Here is a 25,309-nt window from a genome sequence, read left to right as displayed (position 1 = left end):
TTCACGATGTTTGAAGTCACACTGGAGGAGAATGCCAACTCTATCATCTGGAAGCTAGTCAAATCTTCTTGGTTTTTTTCCCTTTCGCTAGCAGCGGCATTCCATTTACTCAGATCAGCCCCTGCCGCTTACATAATCATTCCTCTACCCACGGCGCGTCCCAGTGGGGGGAGATCAGGCCGCCAGGAAAAACACGCCCAGACTAAGATGGTCACAACCAGGGAGAATGGGCGCCTTTTCACGAAATTCGGGTAAGGTGGCTTTATTCAAATGCATCATCCGCTTGGTTGTAGGACCAGTCTGACTCCACCACCCCAAGTCCTTCGTAACTGAAGTTTTTTTCACTAGAGGTTGCACTGTTCTTCTTCCTCTTCAGAGGCTTTGCTCCCTGCAGGTGGGCCGGCTCAAACTCGGCAGAGGTCACGGTGTCGAGTCCTTTGGCAGAGGGAACCTCAGCCCCAACCGGTTCCGCTGCATCCGGATGATTGGCCAAAAGTCGGTGGTTCCTCAGCCTTTTCCTTATGTCTTCTTCTTTAGTCTGAAAAGCAGTATGAAAGAAGAAAAATGAGCCCAAATAACTTAATCATGCCTGTGCCTGAAATGAACCCGTATGGCTTGTCCATTTCATCATTCAGTCACTTCACAAACACGGGTTGAGGCACTGCTGTGGAGGGCAGACACACTCCCTCCGCTCCTGGAGCTTCTGGGTGGCCCTTGGTCTCCGAGCGGCCAGGTAGGAGGATGGAGACAGAGGTTGGCAGCCCACAGCTGGGCAGGCTGCTTCTGACGGGATGGGGGACAGAGGGTGATGGGGACCAGGTGTCCTCTGATGGCCTGCACGGCCTCCCCTCAGCTTCCATCCTCCCGCACAATGCCTCCTCCCATCCCCGCCCCAACTGAAGCTTTTCTTCTTCCCTATGAAGAAGACTCCATACTCAGAAGGGAACACTGCTTCCTGAGCCTACATGGATGAAACCGGCATCCAGCCAGCTTCAAGATGTGGATTTACCCCTGCACCCCACAAGGAGAATTCAAGGAAAATTACACATACAGCACAGGAAGCATACAGTTTACTCAAATGCTTGATCCCAATCTCAAAGCAGCAGATAGGAAAGGCCTATGTGAGTGCATTTCAGCAGGCAACCTGCTCAGGCGAGAGCTTGGGTACCTTCCTGCGCCCCTCCACCGCCCGCATCTTCTCTTCCAGGTCGTTCATTGTGAATGCTTTTGCTTCCTTTTTGAGCTTAAGCTTTTTCAGCCTGGCTGGCAGCTTTCTCAGCGGCGTCGTGTTTACCTGGAGGAAGACAGTTTTCAAAAGGGAGAAACAAACGTTATTCAGGGGCTGAGGAGAGATCCAGGAGAGGCAGAATACACACAGTGTAAAATGTCAGTCCTAAAAATCTACACAGGTATTTTGGCAGAGTTAAAACCACCATGTGAACGCTGGGAACAACAGAACTAATTCCTCAAAAAAAAAAAAAAAAGTCTGCGAGATGTCTAGAAAAAACAAAAACAGGTTCTTCCTGAAACCCATGAAAGAATGTAAAGATGTTCTGGAGCCAGAAGAGGATTCAGGAGAAGAAAACATTCTGGAGAATTCTGGAGAACAAGCACAAGGCAGAGAAACGTAGCGGATGAGCGATGAATGTGTAGTTCAAGGTAAAAAGTTAAATCTGATAATTTTGTAATATTCCACAGGCTACAAAGGCCTTTCATTTGGGATCAAGATTGGGTTTTAGTACTCTGGGTCTCAAAAAGGAGAGAATTAACAATTACTGAGCAGTGACCCTGGGCTGGCCTTTGCGTCAGGACTTTGAGAATGTTTTCATGACATTAGGAAACATCCCCGACTATTACCCTTTCTGTAGTTTAAAGCAGGGATAATGACTTTCTGATTACAATTTCTAGTTATAAAAGAGTAAAATTGTTGTAAAGGGTTTATAAAGAAAGTTTTAATGTACATACTTTTTCTTTTTAAAAATTAATTTAAAAAATGTTTTTAAAGATTTTATTTATTTGAGGGAGAGAGAGAGAGAGCATGAGCAGGGGTAGGTGCAGAGGGAGAGGGAGAAGCAGAGTCCTGCTGTGCAGAGGGCCCGATGCAGGGCTGGGTCCCAGGACCCTGAGATTGTGACCTGAGCTGAAAGCAGACGCTTAACCAACTGAGCCACCCTGGCGCCCCTACAAATTAATTTTTCATAACATACATTGGTCATGAAAAAGTAAAGCAATACATAAATAGTTTCCTAGGCTTCGGTTTAACCACCTGGTCCCCAGTCCTATTCATCAGCATGAACTAGAGTTTGGTATGTGTCTTTCCAGAATTCTCTATGCACATATATTTATATACATATGTACGTGTAGTACCTCTGTAATGTTAAGCCAAACAAATGGGATTATACCCTCACCAGGCTCTGCAATTTGCCTTTTTCACTTAATTTGCTACAAATGTCCTTCTAGGTCAGAATGTATAGATTTATGACAACCGGGGAAGGTCCCAATGAACTCTGGGGTTTCACTATAAATAAACTGATTGTTCTAGGTAATTTCTCTAAAGAATTTTAAAGACAAAAGAACTATTGATATCCATTGTAATATCTAAAAGACTGTTTCTTTATACTATAAGACTGCCCATACTGAAAATACATCCACAGAGAGAAGGTCCAGCACAATAGAAAAAGATACCAAACCAAGACTCAGACAGACCTAGGTTTGAGCCCTGGCTTGGCCATGGTGTGTCTTGGCCTGAGTTCTTAAGCTCTGTAAGCCTTGCTTTTGTCATTTTAAAAATGACATTTTAGGGGCGCTTGGGTGGCTCAGTCATTAAGCCTCTGCCTTTGGCTCAGGTCATGATCCCAGGATCCTGGGATCGAGCCCCACATCGGGCTCCTTGCTCCACGGGAAGCCTACTTCTCCCTCTCCCACTCCCCCTGCTTGTGTTCCCTCTCTCGCTGTGTCTCTCTCTGTCAAATAAATAAATAAAATCTTTTTTAAAAAAATGACATTTTAATAATACTTATTTCACAGGATTTTCTTTCTTAAGGAAGTATCAGTAATCACTCAGGAAATGGTCATTACATTTCATTCAGTGAAAGCAATGACTTTTTAAATGAAGTTTTAAATTTTAATTCCAGTATAGTTAACGTACAGTGTAATATTAGTTTCAGGTGTAGAATAGAGTGATTCAACACTTCCATACATCACCCAGGGCTCATCGCAAGTGCCCTCCTTAAACCCCTTCACCTGTTTCCCCATCCCCCTGCGCCCCCCCCCCCCGGCCACTTCCCCTCTAATAACTATCAGTTTGTTCTCTATAGTTAAGAGTGTTTCTTGGCTTGTTGCTCTCTCTTTTTTTCCCCTTTGTTCATTTGTTTTGTTTCTTAAGCTCTACATATGAGTGAAATCATATGATATTTGTCTTTCTCGGACTTGACTTATTTCACTTAGTATAATACTCTCTAGCTCCATCCATGTTGCTGCAAATGGCAAGATTCCATTCTTTTTGATGGCTGAGTAATATTCCATTGTGTGTGTGTGTGTGTGTGTGTGTGTGTGTGTGTGTGTATATATATATATATATATATATATATATATATATACCACATCTTCTTTATCCATGCATCAGTGAATGGACACTTGGGCCGTTTCCATAGTTTGGCTATTGTAAATAATGCTGCTAAAAACATAGGGGTGCATGTATCCTTCTGAATTAGTGTTTTTTTTTATTTTTTGAGTAAATACCCCGTAGTACGATTACTGGATCATAGGACGGTTCTATTTTTAACTTTTTGAAGAACCTCCATACTATTGTCCACATTGGCTGCACCAGTTTGCATTCCCACCAACAGTGCATGAGGGTTCCTTTTTCTCCACATCCTCGCCAACACCTCTTGTTTCTTGACTTGTTGATTTTAGCCATTCTGACAGGTGTAAGGTGATATCTCATTGTAGTTTTGATTTGCATTTCTCTGATGATGGGTGATGTTGAGTCTCTTTCCCTGTGTCTCTTGGCCATCTGGATGTCTTCTTTGGAGAGATGTCTGCTCATGTCTTCAAGCGGTGGCTTTTTTCAACACAGAATCATCACCAAGTTACAGTGTTTGTCTTGAAGGGCAGGAATGGGAACCCGAATCACAGGGGCCAGCAGGAGTCCTGGGCTTTAAACCTGGGTCGGCCACTAATACCCATGGTGTCACCTGAGACAAGGCACCTCTTCTCTTTGGACTCTGTTTTCTCTCATGGAAAAATAGTGAGGAGGCTGAGGACCACTAGGGTTCCTTCCAGCTTTAAGAACCATGATTCTCGGAAAGCCTTTTAGAGGGAAACATGTGTTGAAGTTCTGGCTCACTTACAGCCATCAGACAGTTTTATGTGGTGAGAAGTTTTTCACTACATGAAAACCGTGGGATGTTGGTCAAAGCAAGCTCCCCTCCCCCATCACTGTATTATTTTTATGACAATTGGCTCTCAGGCTCTCTGCTGGCAAAAGCTATTTGCTGCAAAGAGGGATGTTTTTGCTGTAGTGGTTCAGCTAAAGATACTGTGAAATTAGTATGAAAACAGTTTTTTTGGGAAGTTCACTCATGGAGGGCTAAAAGAACATGAAATGGTACAAAGAACATTGAATCTTCAGATTCAATGAAGAAAGACTCTGTGAGGGTTTCCACAGGAGTCTGCATCTTGACTAAAGGCGTAGATGAGTAGTTCTGAGAGATGTGGGATTTCGGGTCTGGGTGGACTCTTCCTGTGGCTTTATCCCAGATGACACCTACAAAATCAAGTACTTCCTCCTGCTTCCAGAAGTGAATCCTCCCTGTGCAGCCCTCTTCCTTTCCTTGAAAGACCTCAGGGAAAATATCTGTATTCTTTCCCACTGGATTTTCTGAAGTCAAGATTGACCAACTGTCGGCACTTGAAAATAACAATGATAACATTACACTCAGAGAGGTGCTACTCATAGAAACTCAAAAAAAAAAAAAAAAAATCAACTCTAAAACCTATAGAAGTCGCTAGTTCAATGATTGTCTTTAAGAATACCAGCAGAGGACTGCTATGCCCAAAGATGCTGTGATAAGGTTTGGATCTTATTTCCAGCCATCCTTGCTCATATATATTCCTTTTGCTGCCACTGTGGATTCCTCAGAGCTTCCCTAATTAACTGTTGACCCACAGATGAACTACGTTGGCTAAGTTCCCTCACTAGAGTCTTGTGCACAGAACGGGTCCAAGCTTCCTGCCATTCCTGCTCCATCCCTTGAGGCCATCCAGCAAGGTCACGGCGTTAGCTGACATTAGTCTCACCCAGTCCACGTCCTCCTCCTTAAAAAACTCTTCATGAGGTTCAACAATGTTAGAGACTCTGATGCAAGGTGAACCAACTCCCTCACTCTAATGAAGGTTACCACACACAGAAGTTGCCGAGAGGAGGGAATAAACTTTGGCCAGAGACAGAAGGAGTCAATAGAGAAATCGGAGTCTTGTGTTTGGAGACCCTGGGCGGGTTTAGAGATGGGGAAAAAGGAGTTTAGGAGAAAAGACACTTCAAGTAGACAATACCAATGTGGATAAATGAGAGCCAAGTACAACTCTTGTAGGGATCTATACCCATCCAGACACATAGTTTCATGTGTATATAAAGTATATACACATTTATAATACAGCCACTCAAGTCTCTTTAGAATGTTTTAAAGTATACTGAAAGATTCACTTAGTCTGATATTTAGCTTAATATTATATTCCTTGCATATCATTATAATTCCTTCTGAGTGAGGGTATATTCTATTAGTATGAATCTGCTTGAAAGCATGTTATCTGAGGTGGGCGGGGCACTATGGAATTGCTGTAGTATTTGCTAACAAGCAAATGACAAAAATTAAGAAAAAAAAGATGAGTGGGAGTCTATGGGGGATAGATACTGCCATGGAACTCCAGGGAGAGACTGGTCCATGGCGGGGGCGCTGTCCCCTGATTCAGCAGATGAGCAGAGGACCCTCACTTTACAGAATCTTTCCTTATATTTCCGTCTACATGAGAACCAAATTGCAGAAGTGGACAGATCTGTCTAACATTCCCTTGTATTTATACTCTTGGTCTACATAAGAAGTCTTGTTTTTAAAGTAGTCTCCATTTATTATTCCATTCCTCCCTAATATTTGATTTAAAAGATTTTTTTGATATCAATGAAGAAATTGTGTTATACATCTAGTTGGCTTCATCACATTGTAGGAACTGCTGACATTTACATCCCTTTCGGTTTGTTTTTTTTTTTTAGCCAATTTTATCATCTGTTCTTTTTTTCCTCAAAACATATCATTAAATATTGGATAGTTAAAAGTATGATCCAATTAACTATCCAATTAAGTATGATAGTATAAATAAAAGTATGATCCAATTAACTATTATTAAATATTGGATAATTAAAAGAATGAACTGTCTAATAATATTTCTGTTCTTAGTATGGTTCCCCTTTCAGTATTCACTCATCTTTGTACATTGGCCTCCTAACTTTTCCTAGAATATGAAGACACCTGGTAGCTGATATACATATGTTCTCACTACACCTGAATTGAGAGACTTTACCTGTGACACTGTACAATTCTATCTCTCCTTCATTTCCATATGTTCCTGGGTATATCCTTAGTCCTCTACCTGAAAGTGTGTTATAGCATTATAATATTAATTATATAATTATATATAATATATAATAATACATATATAATTATTATAACATTATAATATTAACATATATATTTATTATAATATTAATATATATAACATTATAATAACATTTTCAGGAACAATTTAGAATTTTTTTTCATAATGAATGGGGGAATTAAATTTCTTTTTTTTTTTAAAGATTTTTATTTATTTATTTGAGAGAGAGAGCATGGCAGAGGGAGTGGCAGGCAGAGGGAGAGGGAGAAGCAGACTCCCCGCTGAGCAGGGAGCCCAATGTGGGGCCAGATTCCAGGATCCTGGGACCATGACCTGAGCTGAAGGCAGACACTTAATGGACTGAGCCACCCAGATGCCCCGGGAATTCAATTTCAAAAGATTTAACCCTTTGCAGCTTTATGATGAATTTGAGGATTTTGTGTCCACGTTGGTAGAAACCTCAGGGCAGTGGTTCTCAGCCAGAGCTGCCCACCGGAATCACCTGGGAACTCTATAGCCAGGGCTCACCCCCCAGTCACTGGTCCCAGGTGGGACCTGGGCACTGGGATTTTTTGAAAACTTCTTAGGTGATTTGAATGTGCAGCCAGGTTAAGGACCACGGCCCTAGGCGATAAAACACACAGCTGTGTTGTTGCAAGTCTGGATTATGCTGGGACATCATGGCCCAATTGCAAAGCAAAAAGCAAAAGAAATGAAATGTGTTATTCTTGCCTACCTCTGTGGTCCTGTCACCTTTAGATCTTTTTGAGAACACTCCAGCTAGGCTCCTGACAACAATTCCATTTCAATATAATATGAACCTAGTCTTCCTCTTGGGCTCACCTAATGATGTTATTGAAGGTCAAGCCCATAGTTTTCATTTTTCAATAGATATATTTCTTTCATGCTGTAGTTTATATTAATTAACTCTGCTGGTGCCCTTGTAAAGACTCAGTCTGAACTCATTTATCTCTGGCGTTTGAATCGCTGACAAATGTTTTAACGCTGTTCTCACTGCTGTTAGCATCAGGGTTCTACAGCATTTCCCTAAAGAAGGCATTGCTTCGCTACTGAAAGTTTTCACAATCCATCCTTCTCCTCCAGTTTGCTCTCCTGTCTTTTTCCTTTTGAGACACCTTCCTTTTTTCTGACCCCCAGAGACTCCCCAACAGCTAGAAAAAAAAATCCCTCCCTTCGTTTTCCATGTTAAAGACCCATCTTCTAGTACTTTCAAATAAGATACGGTATTCTAAAGTGCCCCGTATCACAATAGCGTCACCCAGATGTAAACTGTCATTTTACTGGCATTATCTTTTCCATTATATCATCTATTTTTACCATCCCCTGACCCCTACACTCTCTTATTACTGGCAGCCCGATAATATCATTCATGAGGTTTCGCAATCTCCTCTCTTTTCCCCAAATACCTTCTGCGGGACGTATTTTCCTTCTTCAAAAGAAAATGCCACTTTGGCTTTTATTCATGAGTTCTCAGCACTTCCTACACGCAGAGAAGGAAATTACCTTTATTCAAACACTTAAGTGACTTGGTCGAGGTGGTAAACTTAATTTAAATAATGCATCTTTTTATTCCCAGTTAGTTGTTTTCCCTACAAGACAGGGACAGGCAACCATAGAGGAGACTTTGATATTCCTTCTGGTCCCTACTTCCGTCATTTCTGTGTCTTTCTTTTTTTTCTTACTCATTTCTCCTCAGGCTTCTTTTCTCTGTTAATTCTTCTTTCCATCTTCTTTAGGATGATGGGGGTTGCCTGGGCGCTTTGGTTAACAAACAAACAAACGAGAAAACAGACCAAAACAACACCTGCTATCCTCTTCACGGGCTTAGAACTTATTAAAAAATTAAGGACTCAAGACTTGGCCCACAACCAGTTAAAATCAAAGTAAAAATACTGCCCACACTAAGGAAAAACAATGATCAGTTAGTCAAGATGAATCAACAAAGAAAAAAAATTAGAGTATGAGGATTTTTATCATTGTATTCATTCCCTCATGTTTGACCTTAGGGTGTATATAAGCATGTCTGTTATAGCTTTGATATTCAGGTGTATTTCCCTATTACAGAAATCGGAGTTCAGTTTTATAGTCATAATACCTAGTACACAGGTAAGGCTTAATAAAAATTGTTCCAAGAATGAAGGCAGGTTATTCAATGGGGCTTACTGTCTCTCAAATTCAGTAAAACCCAAGATGTTTTATTGTCTTCATTAATCATTGAAGATTAAAGCAATTTCTGGAGTGCCTGACTGGCTCAGTCGGTGAACCATGCAGCTCTTGGTCTCGGGGTCGTGAGTTCAAGCCTCACATTGGGGTTAGAGGTTGCTTAAATAAATAAGCTTGAAAAAATGATTAGGGCACTTCGTGAATCTGTAGAGAAGGGTGATGTGTAGACAGGAGAGAGAATTTATGGGAGAAAAAACTGGCTTAGCTAAATGCTACAATCTGCATGGCGACTTGAAGAGTTTGCAGAATGTAACTTGCTACCGATCCTATTCTATTGCTATTTTTAACTATAAGCTAATGTTAATTATGGAATTACTTGCCATGACATCATAGGATTCTCCATTTCCAAATACTTTGCTGTGGCTTTGTATTATTCCTTGAACAATTAATTCCTCCAGAATGTCTGATGACTTTTGTCGCTCTCGGCTCTCTAGGGGTTGGGGTTTATGGATTAATCCGGTCACTAGGTCTAAAGGGAAAGAAAGAAGGAATAGAAATGTAAGCATGAACATTTTATCAATCAGATGCTAAATGGATGCCTTATAAATCAGGTTACTTAACTAAATCTTAGTCTCAGCACTCTTACCTATATATGTTTCTATTATAAATCTTTGAATTGTTTGAAGTTCAAATTCTTAATGTTTTTACAGAGGATACACATCAGCATAATATACTGTTTACTTAGCAGGCCCCGTATTAACATAAAAAGAAGTCTTTCATGTGCTGCTATGTACTACTTTTTTGTTGTAACAACACTTACACACTTGAGTATGACTACATGGGTTCTCTACGCTAATTGTGAAGCTAAAGCACAGCTAGGAAGGAGATACTCTTCCAGTGACTCTTCTGAGCTGCAGTTTGGTTTCTATGCTTTGTATACAAAGGATAAACAGTGGGATGTTGCCAAGAGACTTCTAGTTCTGCAACCTTGAGTTTACAATGACGCTATCTGCTAAATCTATGTAAGAGTATGCCTTTTTGAAAAGAGTCTTTGAACCAAATCACAATTGAAGTCAAGTGATATCAGCTACATTTTTATTATTGTTTCTAAAAATGGCACTGAAACAGTTTCTTGGGGAGCCTTTATAAACTGCACTAATGAGAAAGATCCCCCCAATAGAAATCACCCACTTCTACAAATAAACAAGCAAGCATCTGTTTTTACAGACTCACATTATAAAATAAAGGTGCAATGAGGAGTCCTCAGAAATGGGCTATCTTCTGTTTTGTAATCATCGGGAAGTCCTGATAGTAACCAGATTCATTCCACCTAGTGGACTGAGTCTTTTTATGAAAATTTCTAACCTCACTGGTTAACAAAGACAGTTTTCATGAATTTGTAGCTGGAAGATAAAAAAAATGCGCGCGCACACACACACACACACTAGCCAGATGTTTCTCACTTCAGAATATTCACCTTGTTACAAGAGACTTCTCTATTGACCGCTGCAAGTAACTTCAACAAATTGCCAATAATCTCATTTCTCGTCCAGTGCTGGGTCTTCTACCCTTGAAATAGACTCAATTTTCACTTTAAAGAGTGCTAGAGTGGTAAAACATGTCTTTCAAGTCGGTAAACTAGTAAACTAAAGCTTGAAACAATAGAGAAAAATTCAATAAAAAGTTAGAGGTAAATCCTCTTCAAAGAATTAGGAGGATTTTTTTTTTCTTTGAGAAGGGCTTATCTGGAAGGGTCAAAGTAATAGTTACTACTTACTGAGCACTGAGGTGCCTGGCACTATATTAGGTACTTTACATACTTTGTAACATTGTGACTTCTGTGACAGAGTTACCATTATCCCTATTGTATAAATAAACTATATGAGAGAGGCGAATTAACTTGTTTAAGGTGACACGGGTAGGAAGAGAATCAACTAGGATTTGAATCCAAGAATGTCTGACTTCAATACCTGTGTTCTCTGCCACCTCCTTCCCCAAGGTCATGGAAAGAGCTGCACTGCATGGTCCATTTCCCCTCTCAGGATGCTTCTATTTTTTTTTTTTTAAGATTTTATTTATTTATTTGTCAGAGAGAGAGAGAAAGAGCACAAACAGGGGGAGCAGCAGAGGGAGAGGGAGAAGCAGACTCCCCGCTAAGCAAGGAGCCCGATGCAGGACTCCATCCCAAGACCGTGGGATCATGACCTGAGCTGAAGGCAGACACTTAACTGACTGAGCCACCCAGGCGTCCCATCAGGATGCTTCTAAAGAGAATGCCATAGTCGACAACTATCACTAATGTAATAAAATTATTAAAATGATTATGAAATAAAAACAACCATCTCGATCAATTATTTTTCTGAGTCCACCAAAATACTGGCTTGACATTGACGGGGGTCAACCTACAAAGAAACCCCTCCACTATGATGGTCTTGCAACTAATCCTTGTGATTTCTCAGGATGCTGAAGACGATTGGGGGGAATGTGGGAAAGTGACATGATGCTTCTTTCTGATTATGAAAGTAATACATGGTTATCAGAGTAAACTTGGAAAGTATAGAAAAAAAGAAAAATGCCCATCCTCTTACCATTCAGAGATTACCGTTGTTGCTATATCAAATTTTATTTTTACAAATTTGACATCATACTGAACATACAGTTCTGTTTCCTATGCAGTTAACATATAGATTAGTGTTTTCTCACAAGGCTAGAAATTCTTCGTAAGTGTAAAAAGTGAAGTCATACAAGAAAACGTAGGTGAATTCATCTTTAACTCTGGCATAGGGAAAGGTTTTCTAACTATGACTCAAATTCCAGATTCAGTAAAAGAAAAGATTGATAAATTTTACATTAAAAAATGTTTGCAAGGCAAAAAAAAAGCAATAAAGGTCAAATATAGATATCGCATACCTCCTGATTTGATGTACTAAACAGGGTATGATATCATTTTTGGTATTTTTGCTAAAAATGGATAACCTGAAGATAATCGTCAGGAAATATCAGAAAGACACAAACTGAGGAAGTTTCTACAAAGTAAATGGCTTATGTCTCCAAACACATCAATCTGATAAAAGACAAAGAAAAGCTGAGGGACTGGCTCCAGATTAAAGGAGAAAAACACCGCATGATACCTAAATTAAACATGTGATCCTGGATTAGATCTTGAACATGAAATTTATTTATAAAAGACATTTGTGAGACAATTGATAAAATTTGAATATGCAGATGAGATAATGTACTGCATCAGGGGTAATTTGCTGATTGTGATCCTTGTCCTGTGATTATGCAAAGAATATCCTTGTTTTAGGAAACACATACTGGTGTACTTAGGAGTAAAGTGTCATTATGTCTGCGATTTGCTCTCAGAAAAAACCTACGTGTGTGTGTGTGTGTGTGTGTGTGAGAGAGAGAGAGAGAGAGAGAGAGAAGGAGGGGGAGAGAGAGGGACCGTGATGCATGTAATTATATCACATTCAAATGTGGTATAATGTTAGAATTTGGGGAATCTGGAGGAAAGAATACAGGCATTCTTTGTTTTTTGCAACTTCCCTTAAGTCTGAAATTATTCAAAATAAGTTTTTTTTTTTTTAAAGGAAAGACTTGGGAAGTGTTAGTGTGAAACTGGAAATTTTTAACAAATACACTCTAAAGATGGGCAGAGCAGGGATGCAGAAAAGAGACAGAAGAGAACCCGGGCAGAAAACAAATATAAAGCATAGGGTACTGGTTCTTATTCATTCTGTGGGAAGGTCTTTCCTGGAAACTAATTTACACCACATCTTGGGAACACCTACTTTAAAATTCACTCCCTCCCCAGCCTGGTGTGTCTGTCAGCACTACCCTGCTGGACGGACTGACCGAGGGCTCGCCCGGGTCCCCGTGCACCTTACGGTCTACAGTCTGTTAGCACCATAGACACTGAGCATCTGTGCCGAGGTCTAGGAGGAATTCCCATCAGTGGAATTATTGAGAAAAAATATACGTGCTGGCCGGACACACAGAGAGAGGAGAGGCTGCCCCGCTGTATCCCCCACCTCCTACCTCACATCAGAACCAGCAGGTGAAGGCTAATATGAAATCTACCATTAGTAGAGAGTGCCCCCAAAGTCCACGGAAAAGAATCTCATTTACTAACCCATCTATTTTTTTTTAAGATTTTATTTATTTATTTGACACAGAGAGAGAGACAGCAAGAGAGGGAACACAAGCAGGGGGAGTGGGAGAGGGAGAAGCAGGCTTCCCACTGAGCAGGGAGCCCGATGCGGGGCTCAATCCCAGGACCCTGGGATCATGACCTGAGCCAAAGGCAGATGCTTAACGACTAACCCATCTATTTTCCAGGTCTCACATGTGCCTACGGAAGAAATGACAGTGGTGAGGAATGACACGAAAGCCTTCCCCTCAAGTAAACCAGAGCATTTTTCCTTGAGTTCTATTGAGCTCACTTTGTTTCAGAGGCTCTTAAATCAACACCGGAGCTGGGGCAGTGGTAACTCAAGTAAAGAAAAACAAACACGGGAAAAATCAAAATAGTTTCTAGGGAGCACACCAGGTCATAATGACTTCTTCTGTGTTTTTGGAAGATGACTGTTTTGTATATTTGCTGATCCTTTGGATAGGAGACACGGGGGAAACAGTTTGATGTAGGTTGTATTTATTTTTTCAAATGGAGAACTTTCTCTTGGAAAGATGCGAGCACAGCTGAAGTTTACAGGAATGTAACCAAAGTCTGTGTGAGTCTTATTCCTAAGGCTTGTTTCCCAACCACCAGTAAGGGCTCTTAGCTTAAAAAAAGAGAAAGAGAGAGAGAGAAGAAAAAAAGAAAAAAGGAAAAAAAAAGAGAAAAAAACCAAGATGGTTTTAATTACTTCATCTGCAAGAAGATTAATGGTTAGCATTATTTATTCACATAATGAAGTCCTAAGGCTCCATCTTCATGTCTCAGAGGTAGGGACTTTGCCATTTGGAGCACCGCCTGGTCCACAAAACTGTGATAAAAGGGTTGCTACCATACATTATACAATATATTTAGAGAGACAGTATTTTGTGGAGATTCATATAAATGAGGGCCATTACCTGAATTTATTCTTCTGTTTCTTTCACTAAGAGCTGGGGAACTTTCTGGGATGGTTCCAGGTAAGCTTCCCAACAGAGCCTGGTTTTCCAGGCTGTCGGGGCTGCCCACAGTGTCCTTGGATAGTGCAGCTTCACTCTGGGGCCTGCCGTCCTCCCTGGAATGAGTCCCACCGACATCAGCCTGTGAAAAGGGAACGGCTCCATGTGAGAGTCAAGATTTCTTAGAAAATGGTTTCTTGGAAGATGGAAACAACATCACAAGGTCTGCTTTGCAAATATTCAGCCAACTAGTACTCATAGTGGAGGCTGAATAGCCCCAGCTCCCTGGAGATGTTACCTTGCATGCAGATGTGATTCATTTAAGGGCCCCGAGATGGCTCGATGATCCTGGATTACCCAGGTGTGACCGCGAGTGTCCTTATGAGACAGAGACAGAGGGCGACGCGACTACAGAAGTGGAGAAGTTGAGACACGCTGAAGATGCTACCAGCAACAGATAACGGAAGGGCCACCAGCCGAGGAATGGGAGGAATTCAGCTCTAGAAGCCAGGACACACAAGGAAGAGGATTCCTTCCTCGCAGCTGCTGAAAGGAACCAGCCCCGCCGACACCTTGACTTGAGCCCAGTGGAACTGATTTTGGACTTCAGATCTCCAGAATTGGAAGAGAGTAAAATTGTGTTGTAGCGAGCCACCAAGTGTATGATAATTTGTCATAGCAGCAATAGAAATGGATATAGTATCTACTAGGAATCTATCAGGTACAAGCTACTATGCTGAGCGCCCCAGATGACTCCAAGATGAACACGTTCATCAAGTGTGAAAAGTAAAGATATTGCAGTGTAAAAAGGTGTCTTTTTTTTAATGAAAGTATCTTTATTGTTTTTGCTGATTAAAAAAGTAATACAGACTCATTGTAAAAATAAATAATACAGAAGGAGACTGGTGATGATCAGTTTTACGTGTCAACTAAGCTAGTCTACAGTATTGCTATTCCATCATACTAAGTGTTTGTTGAGAGAGTATTTGGTACATGTGGTTATTGTCTACAATCTGTTGACTAAGTAAAAGAGAGTATCCTTGATAATCTGGGTGGGTCTCATCCAATCAGTTGAAGGCCTTAAGAGTAGAATTGAGGTTTCCCTGAGGAGGAAGGAGTTCATTCTGTGGACTGCATCTTCAACTCCAACTGTCCTTTCTGACTGCTTATGCTATTGTGTGGATTTTGGACTTGCTTAGCCAGCCCCCATAATCGCATAAGCCAATTCCTTGTAATACATCTATCTATCTATCTATCTATCTATCTATCTATCTATCCAGTCAACGAGCCATAATCCTGGTTCTGTTCTTTTGGTAGAACCTGAATGATACAGAAACACAGTAGAAAGTAAGTAGGTACTATTCCCTAGACAAAAGCACTATTAACATCTTAGTATATAACTTCCCAGATGTGTTTGTTTAAAGAAATAGAATCTTTAAAAATAAATTGGAATTGGCTAATTAGCACATGAAGATGCTCAATATCATTAGTCATTAAGGAAATGCAAGTCAAAACCGGAAGGAGATACCACCTCACATCTACCAGGATTACTACAGTGAAAAAAACCACATAATAAGTGTGAGCGGGGATGTGGGGACATTGGAACCTTTGTACAGTGCCGTGAGAATATAAAATGGTGCAGCCACTTTGGAAAACAATTTGAGGGTTTCTCAAAAAGTCAAACAGAGGGGCATCTGGGTGGCTCAGGTGTTTAAGCGTCTGCCTTCAGCTCAGGTCATGATCCCAGGATCCTGGGATCAAGACCCACACTGGGCTCTCTGCTCAGCAGAGAGCCTGCTTCTCCCTCTCCCTCTGCCCCTCCCCCTGCTTGTGCGCTCTCTCTCTGTCTCAAATAAATAAATAAAATCTTAAAAGAAAAAAAAAAAGCCAAAGAGAGTGTTAGCATCTGATCCAAAAATTCCACTTCTAGGTATATATACCCAAGCAAAATGAAAACATATGTCCACACAAAACCTTGCACACAAATGTTCAAAACTAATGTTCATAATATCTAAAGAAGTAGAAACAACCCAAATATCCATCAACTGATGAATGGATAAATATAATGTGGTCTATCCAGACCAAAGAATATTATATGGCAATAAAGAGAAATAAAATACTGAAGTACACTGCTACGTAGGTGACATTTGAAACCATTACGCTGAGTGAAGGAAGCCAGATGCAAAGATGGGTCCACTTACCGAATATTCGGACTAGGCAAATTAATAGAAACAGAGTATAGATTTAGTGGTTGCTTGGGAAGTGGAGGTTGGCCGCTAATGGATAGTGGTTTCTTTTGTGGGGAGGATAAAAATGCTCTAAAATTAGATTGTGGTGATGACTGTGGATTGTGCATTTTAAATGGGCAAGTTGTATGATATGTGGATTATATTTTAATAAAGCTATTTGTGAATAAATCAGGTTATATATTAAATGGTATTGTATTATTTTTTAAAAGATTTTATTTATTTATTTTAGAGAGAGAGAATGAGAGAGAGAGAGAGAGAGCACATGAGAGGGGGGAGGATCAGAGGGAGAAGCAGACTCCTTGCTGAGCAGGGAGCCCGATGTGGGACTCATCCCGGGACTCCAGGATCATGACCTGAGCCGAAGGCAGTCGCTTAACCAACTGAGCCACCCAGGCGCCCTTAAATGGTATTGTATTATATTTCTGTAACCTGTTTTTTTCATTAACAATATATCAGAGACATTTGCTTCCGTCAGTGTATATAGGGATATATAGGTCAGTGTTTATAGGTTTACCTCATTCTACTTAATGGTGGGGAGTAGTCATTTAGTTGATGACTGTAGTGTGGTCTATTATGTAATTACATGTACCACAACTTGTTTAACCAATTCCTACTGATGGCCATCTAGTTGTTTCTACCTGTGTTTATATATATATTTTCAATATAATGAACAGTGCTGGCATAATATCTGTGCATAAACATCAGTGTGAACTCACCCAATCATTCCATGAGAATAAATCCCTAGATATGGACATGCTGGATCCAAAGATGTACACATTTTATATGAATATGGGTTTCCACAGGGTCCTCCATAAATCCTGCACTGGCGTACAACCCCACCTTTCCCTTTTAAGAATATCAATTTCTCCATACTACAATTCCGTTGCTTGCAAATAGGTCAAAACTCTGTAAAAAGGGCCCATATGTGATTTAGACAACACCCAGAATGCTGGTCCGCATCAAATCTTTCAGAGTCCCACAGCAAGAGAAGAAAAGTAAGACAAAAATGTAGTGAGTTTTTCAAAAAGCTAAATTAATTCAATTTAAAGAACTGTCATTTATTTGGAAAGGCAGCGGCGTGTTCTAAATATTGGTATGTTCAGGAACACTTTTCTCCAGTTCCTTCTAACTCCCCTGCCCCCTCCCTCTCAGCGCTGGCTCTTCTTTTCTTGCTTGGGTTGATCGGCCAACCTCTTCTGCATCTAAGACACACATACCAGAGGAAGCCTCCTCAGTGTCCCCAGGAGACCTAAGAACATAATCATCTTTTATGAGTATTGTCCTCTGGGTCTTCTTCTCATGTCTATTGATTTTGTGTTGTTGGCCCAAGGGGTGCTCTTCTTCTCCCCTGTGTATTTGAAGGGCCCCAGGATCCTACCTCCAAACTCCAGTATTTCCAGCAATGCCCTGGTACCCTAGTACCACGTTGTATCTTGCTGGGGCTGCAGAAGGTGTTGAAGAAGAGAAGATGCTTGAATTGGGTCTTGATGAATGAGTTTCCAAGAAGAAAAGTGGGCAAGAAGAAAGGGTCCTTCTAGACAAGAGTCTAAGCACACACAAAGATGGGGTATGAAACAATATTGTGAGCATATGAACTTGAATTTTTCCAGTGGAGCAGAAACAGATGGAGGTATAAAGGGGTTGGTGCTGAGGTGGGAAAGGAAAGTCAAGGAATTTGATTTTATTTTAAATGCGACAGGAATCCTTCATAGGATTTCTGTATATGGAAGTAAGATAAAATAATCAGGCATGTGTTTTTAGAAAAATCACTGGGATTAGTGCAAACTAGGGGAGCTGAAGGAAGCAAGGAAGAGACGGAGCAGGGCGGCCAGTAATGATGACTGCAATTTTCCAGGTGAGATCTGATTGAACGTGAACTAAGACAGTGGCAGTGAAACTGGGGGAAAGAGACGGGCCCAGAAACATTAGAAAGGGAGACAGCACATTTCTCAGAACTTCCATTTAAAGGAGGGAGGTCTTGGGGCACCTGGGTGGCTCAGTCCTTAAGCGGCTGCCTTCGGCTCAGGTCATGGTCCCAGAGTCCTGGGATTGAGCCCCGCCTCGGACTCCCTGCTCTCAGGAAGCCTGCTTCTCCCTCTCCCACTCCCCCTGCTTGTGTCCCTGCTCTCGCTGTGTCTCTCTCTGTCAAATAAATAAATAAAATCTTTTAAAAAATAAATAAATGAGGGAGGTCTCTCTGGTTCGAAATTATGACTCCAGGCACTAAACAGAAAGCATTCCCTTTGGGAAAATTGAATTTAAAAAAAAAAAAAATAGGACAACAGCATGAAACTCCTGGTACTCTCACCATAAAAATCATACAAATTAAAAAAAAAAAAAAGCTAAGCACATTTGTTCACTTTCTGGAAGCTCTCCAAAGTGCTTTGAAATCCCTCAGAGGCTAAGTAGAAATCACAGTAGCTGGGTCATGGTGGCTCCAACACCCTCAGGTTCTTGTCATTCAGTTAGGGATTCTCGTATGTTCATAGGGAGACTCACGTACCTCCTCATCACCAGTTTTACATAGCACGATCGCTCCAGCTAAACCAACATCACTTTATTGTGCTGAGGGTTAGTTAGATCTGTGCTTCAGGACTACATGGGAAAGTATGAAAAAGCGACCAACTGAACAAACAAACGAGTAAGGAAACAAGAAGTCAATCGATTTGAAATACAAATGGTATATGGAGAAAGCATGAGAGCAAATATGTGCTTTTTCTTTCTCTCTCCATTTGTCTTTCTCCCTAGACATAGTTCCTGCCGTGTAGTCCCTGTATGGTAAGCTGACCGAGGAAAAGTCTTTATAGACATTACATATTATTGTTTATTATATAATAATCCTATTATATCTGACAGGGTCTCTCTCACATGCACACACACACACTTATGCACACATATATCACAAATATGTATAAATACATATTGTTACATATAACAAAGGAAAAGGAGACTGATGCTTTTTCTGGGGCTCACAGTTCATGGTGAAGGTAAAGCAAAAATCGTGTTAGGTATTCTTGCCCCTCTTTCCAAATAAACTATTAAAAACCAATTATCTGCAGTGATGATGAGACAGGTGATTTTACAACTTCGTTTTGTTTTGCAGACCCTTCGGTTTTTGGACCTAGGAAGGCACTGAGTTAAACATAGGGATGAATGTTGCCATCTAACATATCCCATTGGAGACCCCGAAAAATTTAACCACAACAAACAAAATGCCCTTTTTGGAGCTGAGAGCAAATTTGAACATTCTCAGTCTCAAAGGTGGCTTTTCACAAAGATATTCTGTCATCTACAAGTCAGAGTATATTTAAGTTTCACAACCCTGCATGATCTCCCAATGGTTTCATCAAAGCCATGAACCCAGGCCTTAGCAAGGATCTTCGCCCTTTTATGCTTACTTAGACCCAGTCTGCCTTCAAGCTGTGTTAGTGACCAAAGCTTAAATGGTAGCAGAGGAAACACAATCTTTTGACATAAAATTACATATACCAGCCTTCAGTTTCCAGAGCAGAAATGTAAGGTTTTTCTCTTTGGAAAACTAAGTCTGTCTTTCAAATATCTTATCTATGTGCAACACATTCTGGAAATTTTAACCCTATTTCATAATCTAGACTGGAAAATAGAGTTCAAAGACCAGAGATATTTACAAATTAATTATATCTCTGCCCCTCGGGGTATGGCAAAACAGATTTCTTGTTCTTTTTATGCATGCAGGGTTTTTATTTTCACACCAATGAGAAGTCTATCTGCCGTGGTGCTGGGGGTGGGGGTGGGGAGGTGGGGGGAGATTTTATTTTTTCCTAGAGATGAAGTTGTGGTAGAAGTACAGAATCAATATGTTTCTGTATTTTGTATCAATTATATTTTATACTTCATTGTCTTGGGGATAAAATCTTATCAATTTTAGACAGAATTGAAAAGCTGAGAATTCTAAGCTAACAGCGATGCAGGAGAATCATCAGCTTTCCAAAAAAGATACTAGTTTTAACTACAGACAGAGTTGTTTTTGGTGTTTTGTTTGTTTTGGGTCTGGAGGTACTATAGGGTGTGTTCTAAATCTTTCAGGAAACACATTTGCCAAACAGGTTGGAGGGAGTCATCTGGCAAGTCTCCCCTGAGCTGAAACCTTAAATCACATTATTGGCAGATGCATTTTAAAAATATGTTTGTCTTGCAGACATATAGGAAAAATGTATTCTTCAAAATTTGATTTTTCTAGTTTACATCTAATGAATGTAAAAACAAATAGCAACCCTCCAAAAACACTCAGAAATACCATCTTTTAAAAATCTTGACTAGAAGAAGTCACTTAGTCCCTTTTATTCTGATGATAAACAAGACTTTTCTTATCAAAGATTAGGGAAAAACTGTGAAGGGTCCTTGGAGATGGTCTATTCCAATCTAGTCTGTTCCCTTTCATAAGAAGCCGGAAACTCGGAGTTCATCCTACAGAAGAACATTTCTCCAACTGAGAAGAGTTTCCCATGCTTTTCTCATCGTGCATTATTTTATTACCATGTCTTTTTACCACTTTAGACTAAGGTAAAAGTGAGGAGAAAGTCAGTAGGCAGGTCTCGAGAAGTTCGAGTCAGAATATTTTAAAGTTGTGCCGCTAAGAAACATAAATATTTCATGCAAGCAAGCACGTTCATCTCATTTTAAAGACACCGGTGAACTACCGAACCCTCAGCCTGTGCATTTAGGAAGTTAGCAAAAGCCGCACTGCTCTGATAGCTAGAGAGTGTTTAATTAATAATCATACCTTTGCTGGATCAGATTTCCAAAGTCAAGTGCCTGGGGTGGGGAAGGAGGTATATGCGTGAGAAGGTAATAACTCAGGATTGCCCTGGAGGTCATGAAGAGGACAAGCTGGAGCACAGGTGGGGGTGGGCAGGAAGGACCCAGAGAGACCAGTTAGGAGAACTGGACAGAAGTCCAACAGAGACACAGTGACTTTCATACCCAGGGACTTCAGGAAGAAACACAGAAACCCTCCCAAGCTTGAGGAAGCTTGGCTTAGAGGGACCCAGAGAGGATTGCTTTTTATCACTTCCTCCTGCTCTACCTCCCTCCTACTCAACAAAACCATTTTCAGTAATAACCACGAAATGAAACAAAGGTTAACGGCCAGATAAGAAACACAGATAGTGAAAATTTCCTTCTATGGAAGTCTTATTCGTAATCATGCCAGTAGAGTAAATTAAAAAAATTTTTTTCATATGAAAAGAATAAAAGCACAATGGGTTAATATTTTAAGTCACATTAATATAGTTTTTTTGAAGATTGTATTTATTTATTTGAGAGAGAGAGCGAGAGCATGAGTGGTGGGGAGGGGCTGAGGGAGAGGGAGAAGCAGGATCCCCACTGAGCAGGGAGCCCGACTCAGGGCTCGATCCCAGGACTCCGAGATCATGACCTGAGCGGAAGGCAGATGCTTAACCGGCTGAGCCACCCACATGCCCCACATTAATATAGTTTTTGGAAAAAGGGAGAAAAATGTATTCTTATATATTAATTCAAAGCAGTAATGAGTAATAAAGATGACCAAATTGTTTCCAAGAAGCTAATACATCCATGAGGCAGAAGGAGTTTGAAACAAACATTTACCACGTGAGAAAGGACTGTCACAACAGTGGTGTTTGGGCTCAGTGCTGAAGGTTAAGTAGGAATTCATCAGGTGAACTGGAAATAGGGGCCTGGGGAGGGCATTCCAGGAAGGGGGAATGGCATGGGGAACAGCATGGACGGAGTTGATGAGCGGAGGAAGGGAGCACTGCAGGTTCCTGGGGCAGACCCAGGAGTACGCGGGACTGGACAAGATGACGTCAGGAAGAATGGCGGGACCACGTGTAGAGGGTTTTGCACACTCCAAGGATTTTTTTTTCTTAGAAAGAAAGGTGGCAGTGTGGGAGGCAGATGGGGTAGGGAGGATGCCAGTGGGAGAGGCAGGAAGACCCAGCAAGAGGTAATAGGGCCCTAAACTGGGACAGAGGCAGTTGGGATAGAACGCAGGAAACGGGGACGCCTGGGTGGCTCAGTCGGGTAAGCGTCTGCCTTCCGCTCAGGTCATGATCTCAGGGTCCTGGGATCGAGTCCCGCATCGGGCGCCCTGCTCCTCGGGGAGCCTGCTTCTCCATCTCCCTCTGCTGCTCCCCCTGCTTGTGCTCTCTCTCTCTTTGTCAAATATAATAAATAAAATCTTAAAAAAGAAAAAAAGAAAGAAAGCAGAAAACAGTGTCAAGATGGTGGGTACCAGGTCCTAAGCCCGAGTCTCTGGTTTGTTTGATGATGTGTGCCACCTACACGGTAGCTGCTGTAAGTGGCACCAAATGGACTGGCACATCGTCTGCTGAAAAAAAAGGTGCGCTCTTCAGACAGTAGCTCCAAAAATGCCCTTCCGGTAGGGTGACCGTAAATCCCAGTTTTCTGCGGACTGTATGGGCCTAAACCAGACTGGGCAAATTTGTTAATAGTGTTCCTTTTCACTCTTAAAAATATCCTGCTTTTGGGGCGCCTGGGTGGCTCAGTCGTTAAGCGTCTGCCTTCGGCTCGGGTCATGATCCCAAGGTCCTGGGATCGAGCCCCGCATCGGGCTCCCTGCTCAGCGGGAAGCCTGCTTCTCCCTCTCCCACTCCCCCTGCTTGTGTTCCCTCTCTCGCTGTGCCTCTGTCAAAGAAAGAAATAAATCTTTAAAAAAAGAAAGAAAAAATCCTGCTTTTGATGATAGATTATACGGTAATATTATCTTTGGGTGACCCCTCTCCAAGGTATAGCCCTGCGGGTTCCCAGTTTCATTTGTGCAATACTGATGGTGGTGAGGATGGGACGAAATCCTGGACCTCATCCCTCTAGGCCCCACCTTGGAAAAAATTCCCCTTCATGTCTCCAGAAAAATTACGGGGTTTGCAACTGAGAGAGAGAGAGAAAGAGAGAGCAGAGACAGTATTGGAATGAGACTCTTGAAAATCAGATTCTATCTCCAGCTTTGCCCCCAGACAAGCTGTGCACCCTCAGGCAAGACGTCCACCTCTCTGGGCCTCAGGGTCCTCCGGAGGTAAGCGAGAGGGCTCAGCCAGACAGATGGCCTCCACGATCTCTTCGAGCTCTAAGTAATTCTCAAAGGGCCCACTTTCCGGAAGCCAATAACGTACAGCAGCTCTCAGGCACTCTCCCCCCGCCCCCAGAATCACCCCCAACCCCAGCTCTGGGCAGAACGCACAGCCCTACCTGCCACTCCTGCCTCTGCCCTGGGGTGTGACCACCTCCGCAAGTTCTTGGAACACAAAGGGCTCTCAAAGCTAGTCCTGTGGCCGGATGAGTCCTGGATCCAACAGCCGTTAAACACCGGGGAAGAGAGCGGCTCCCACCCCGCGCACCCACCCAGGAGGGCTGTGAGCCCCTGCGGACCCAGCTCCAGCCTCCAGTCGCCCCCCAAGCGGGGCAAACGGCTTTGTGCCCGCTTGTTTGTTGTGTTTGCTTGTTTTACCTTAAATCCCTCTTCCCAGCCCTTCCTGGGCGCGGGCACGCGTCTCTGGTCCTCAGCGGCCCGGGAAGGTCCGCAGCCCATGCCGCGCGCCGCGCGCTTCCCCTCCGGCCCGGCGGGCGGTGCACCCGGGGGTGCTCCCTGCTGCGCCCCTGCGCCCTGCTCCCCCGCCCCTGCGCACTGAGAGCCGGGGCTGGAGGCGCTCCGCAGCTGGGCAGTTGCCGGGAACTGTTGCCACAATAAACCGCATCACGCGGACCTGGGACCTGGGCGGCGGCGGGACGTTTGTAACTGGAAACGGGAAGATCGGAGGCGTCTAAACCACAAGGAGGATGCAAACTGCAGCCCTCTGCAGAGGGAAGCGAGGGGTGGGAGGAGCCCGCTGCCCGGCTGAGTTAGTTTTGGAGGCACCCTAGACTAAGGCATCCTGCGGGGACCTCTTATTTGTTCCTTTCTAAGGCCCCGTGGGAGCCTCTCCCGGGCCCCCCGGACGCTGGGGACCGTGCGGAAGGCGGCGGCGGCGGAGTCCGATCGCGCGAGCAGCTCCTGAGCGGAGGCAGGCAGTGCAGACAGACCCACGGCCCCCGACGGCAGGGTCACAGGCAGAGCTGGGGAGGACGGTCACGGTCACGCAAACAGAAACCCACACAATGAAGAAAACCAGGCATTAGGATCAGAACAGCTCGGCAGCCGAGAAATGGGTTATGCAAATCATTTTTATGGAGACTGCGTTTTGTGAGCTGTTACATGGTAAGGAAAGTGCCTGGCTAGGCATACTTCTCTCCGAGAATTAAATAAAAATGGTGTCATCCACCAAAACAGGCAGACCAGGAAGACTGCTCAAAGAGCAACAGGTTCTTTCCTGGATTTCTTTTTTCTTTTTGTTCTATTTCTAAATTAATTTTTATTTTCAAGAATTAAAAAATAAAAAGCTGTAAGGGATCTTAGACATCATTTACCAACCCCTTATTTTACAGGCTGTAAACCTAGGCTCAGAGAGGTTGAGTGATTCAGATTGCGGTGGGGAGGCTAGTTAATGAGGGATCTGGAATGAGGAATGGGGTGGCCTGACTCAGTGGGTCCATGAATCCACAATACCAGGAAGATTCCAGTAAGGATTCTTGGAAGTGTAAAAATCCTGGATCCTTCTGGGGAAGTTACTGGTCGGCTCTGTTAGAAGAAGCTGATTATTTACATCATAGCATTTAAGTTCATTTCACTGCCTCTCCTTACTGCTTGGATGGTGTTGCCTGTCAATTTTCCTTTCACTAAAAATGAGAAGCGAGGAAAGAGGGGATTAAACTCAAGTGGAAACATTATAGTTATTGAGCAAGGAGCTTGAAGGATTTGTGAATGAAGCTGAAACAAGGCTCAGATGGTGTTTGGGGAACATATCTGAAAGTATTAACTCATGGTTATAATGAGTCACATGAAATATTCCAACTGGGAACAAAAAATTCTCAACTAAAATAATTTGACACAAAAGACACCAATGAAATGTTCTTGACAAAGTTTAATGAAAGTGTACAGGATGAACAGTGAGAGGTTTTTCTCTTTCCTTTCCTTTCCTTTCCTTTCTTTCCTTTCCTTTCCTTTCCTTTCCTTTCCTTTCCTTTCCTTTCCT

The 25,309-nt window shown here is 42.2% G+C and overlaps 1 protein-coding gene across 1 annotated transcript; it reads right to left on the bottom strand.

Annotated features, from left to right (window-relative positions):
- Positions 1–262: 262 nt before the first annotated feature.
- STMND1 (stathmin domain containing 1) lies at positions 263–23,769 on the bottom strand. Its single transcript, XM_032424737.1, has 5 exons — positions 23,689–23,769; positions 13,915–14,095; positions 9,219–9,367; positions 1,169–1,294; positions 263–538 (listed from the first exon to the last, which is right to left on the bottom strand). The coding sequence occupies exons 1-5, from the start codon at positions 23,767–23,769 to the stop codon at positions 263–265; spliced, it is 813 nt and encodes a 270-aa protein (XP_032280628.1).
- Positions 23,770–25,309: the final 1,540 nt, after the last annotated feature.

This window comes from Phoca vitulina, unplaced genomic scaffold (assembly GCF_004348235.1).
Source record: "Phoca vitulina isolate PV1807 unplaced genomic scaffold, GSC_HSeal_1.0 scaffold31, whole genome shotgun sequence".
NCBI classification, from domain to species: Eukaryota; Metazoa; Chordata; class Mammalia; order Carnivora; family Phocidae; genus Phoca; species Phoca vitulina.
The sequence above is the reverse complement of the archived record's forward strand: the minus strand, read 5'-3'. Positions and strand labels throughout refer to the sequence as shown.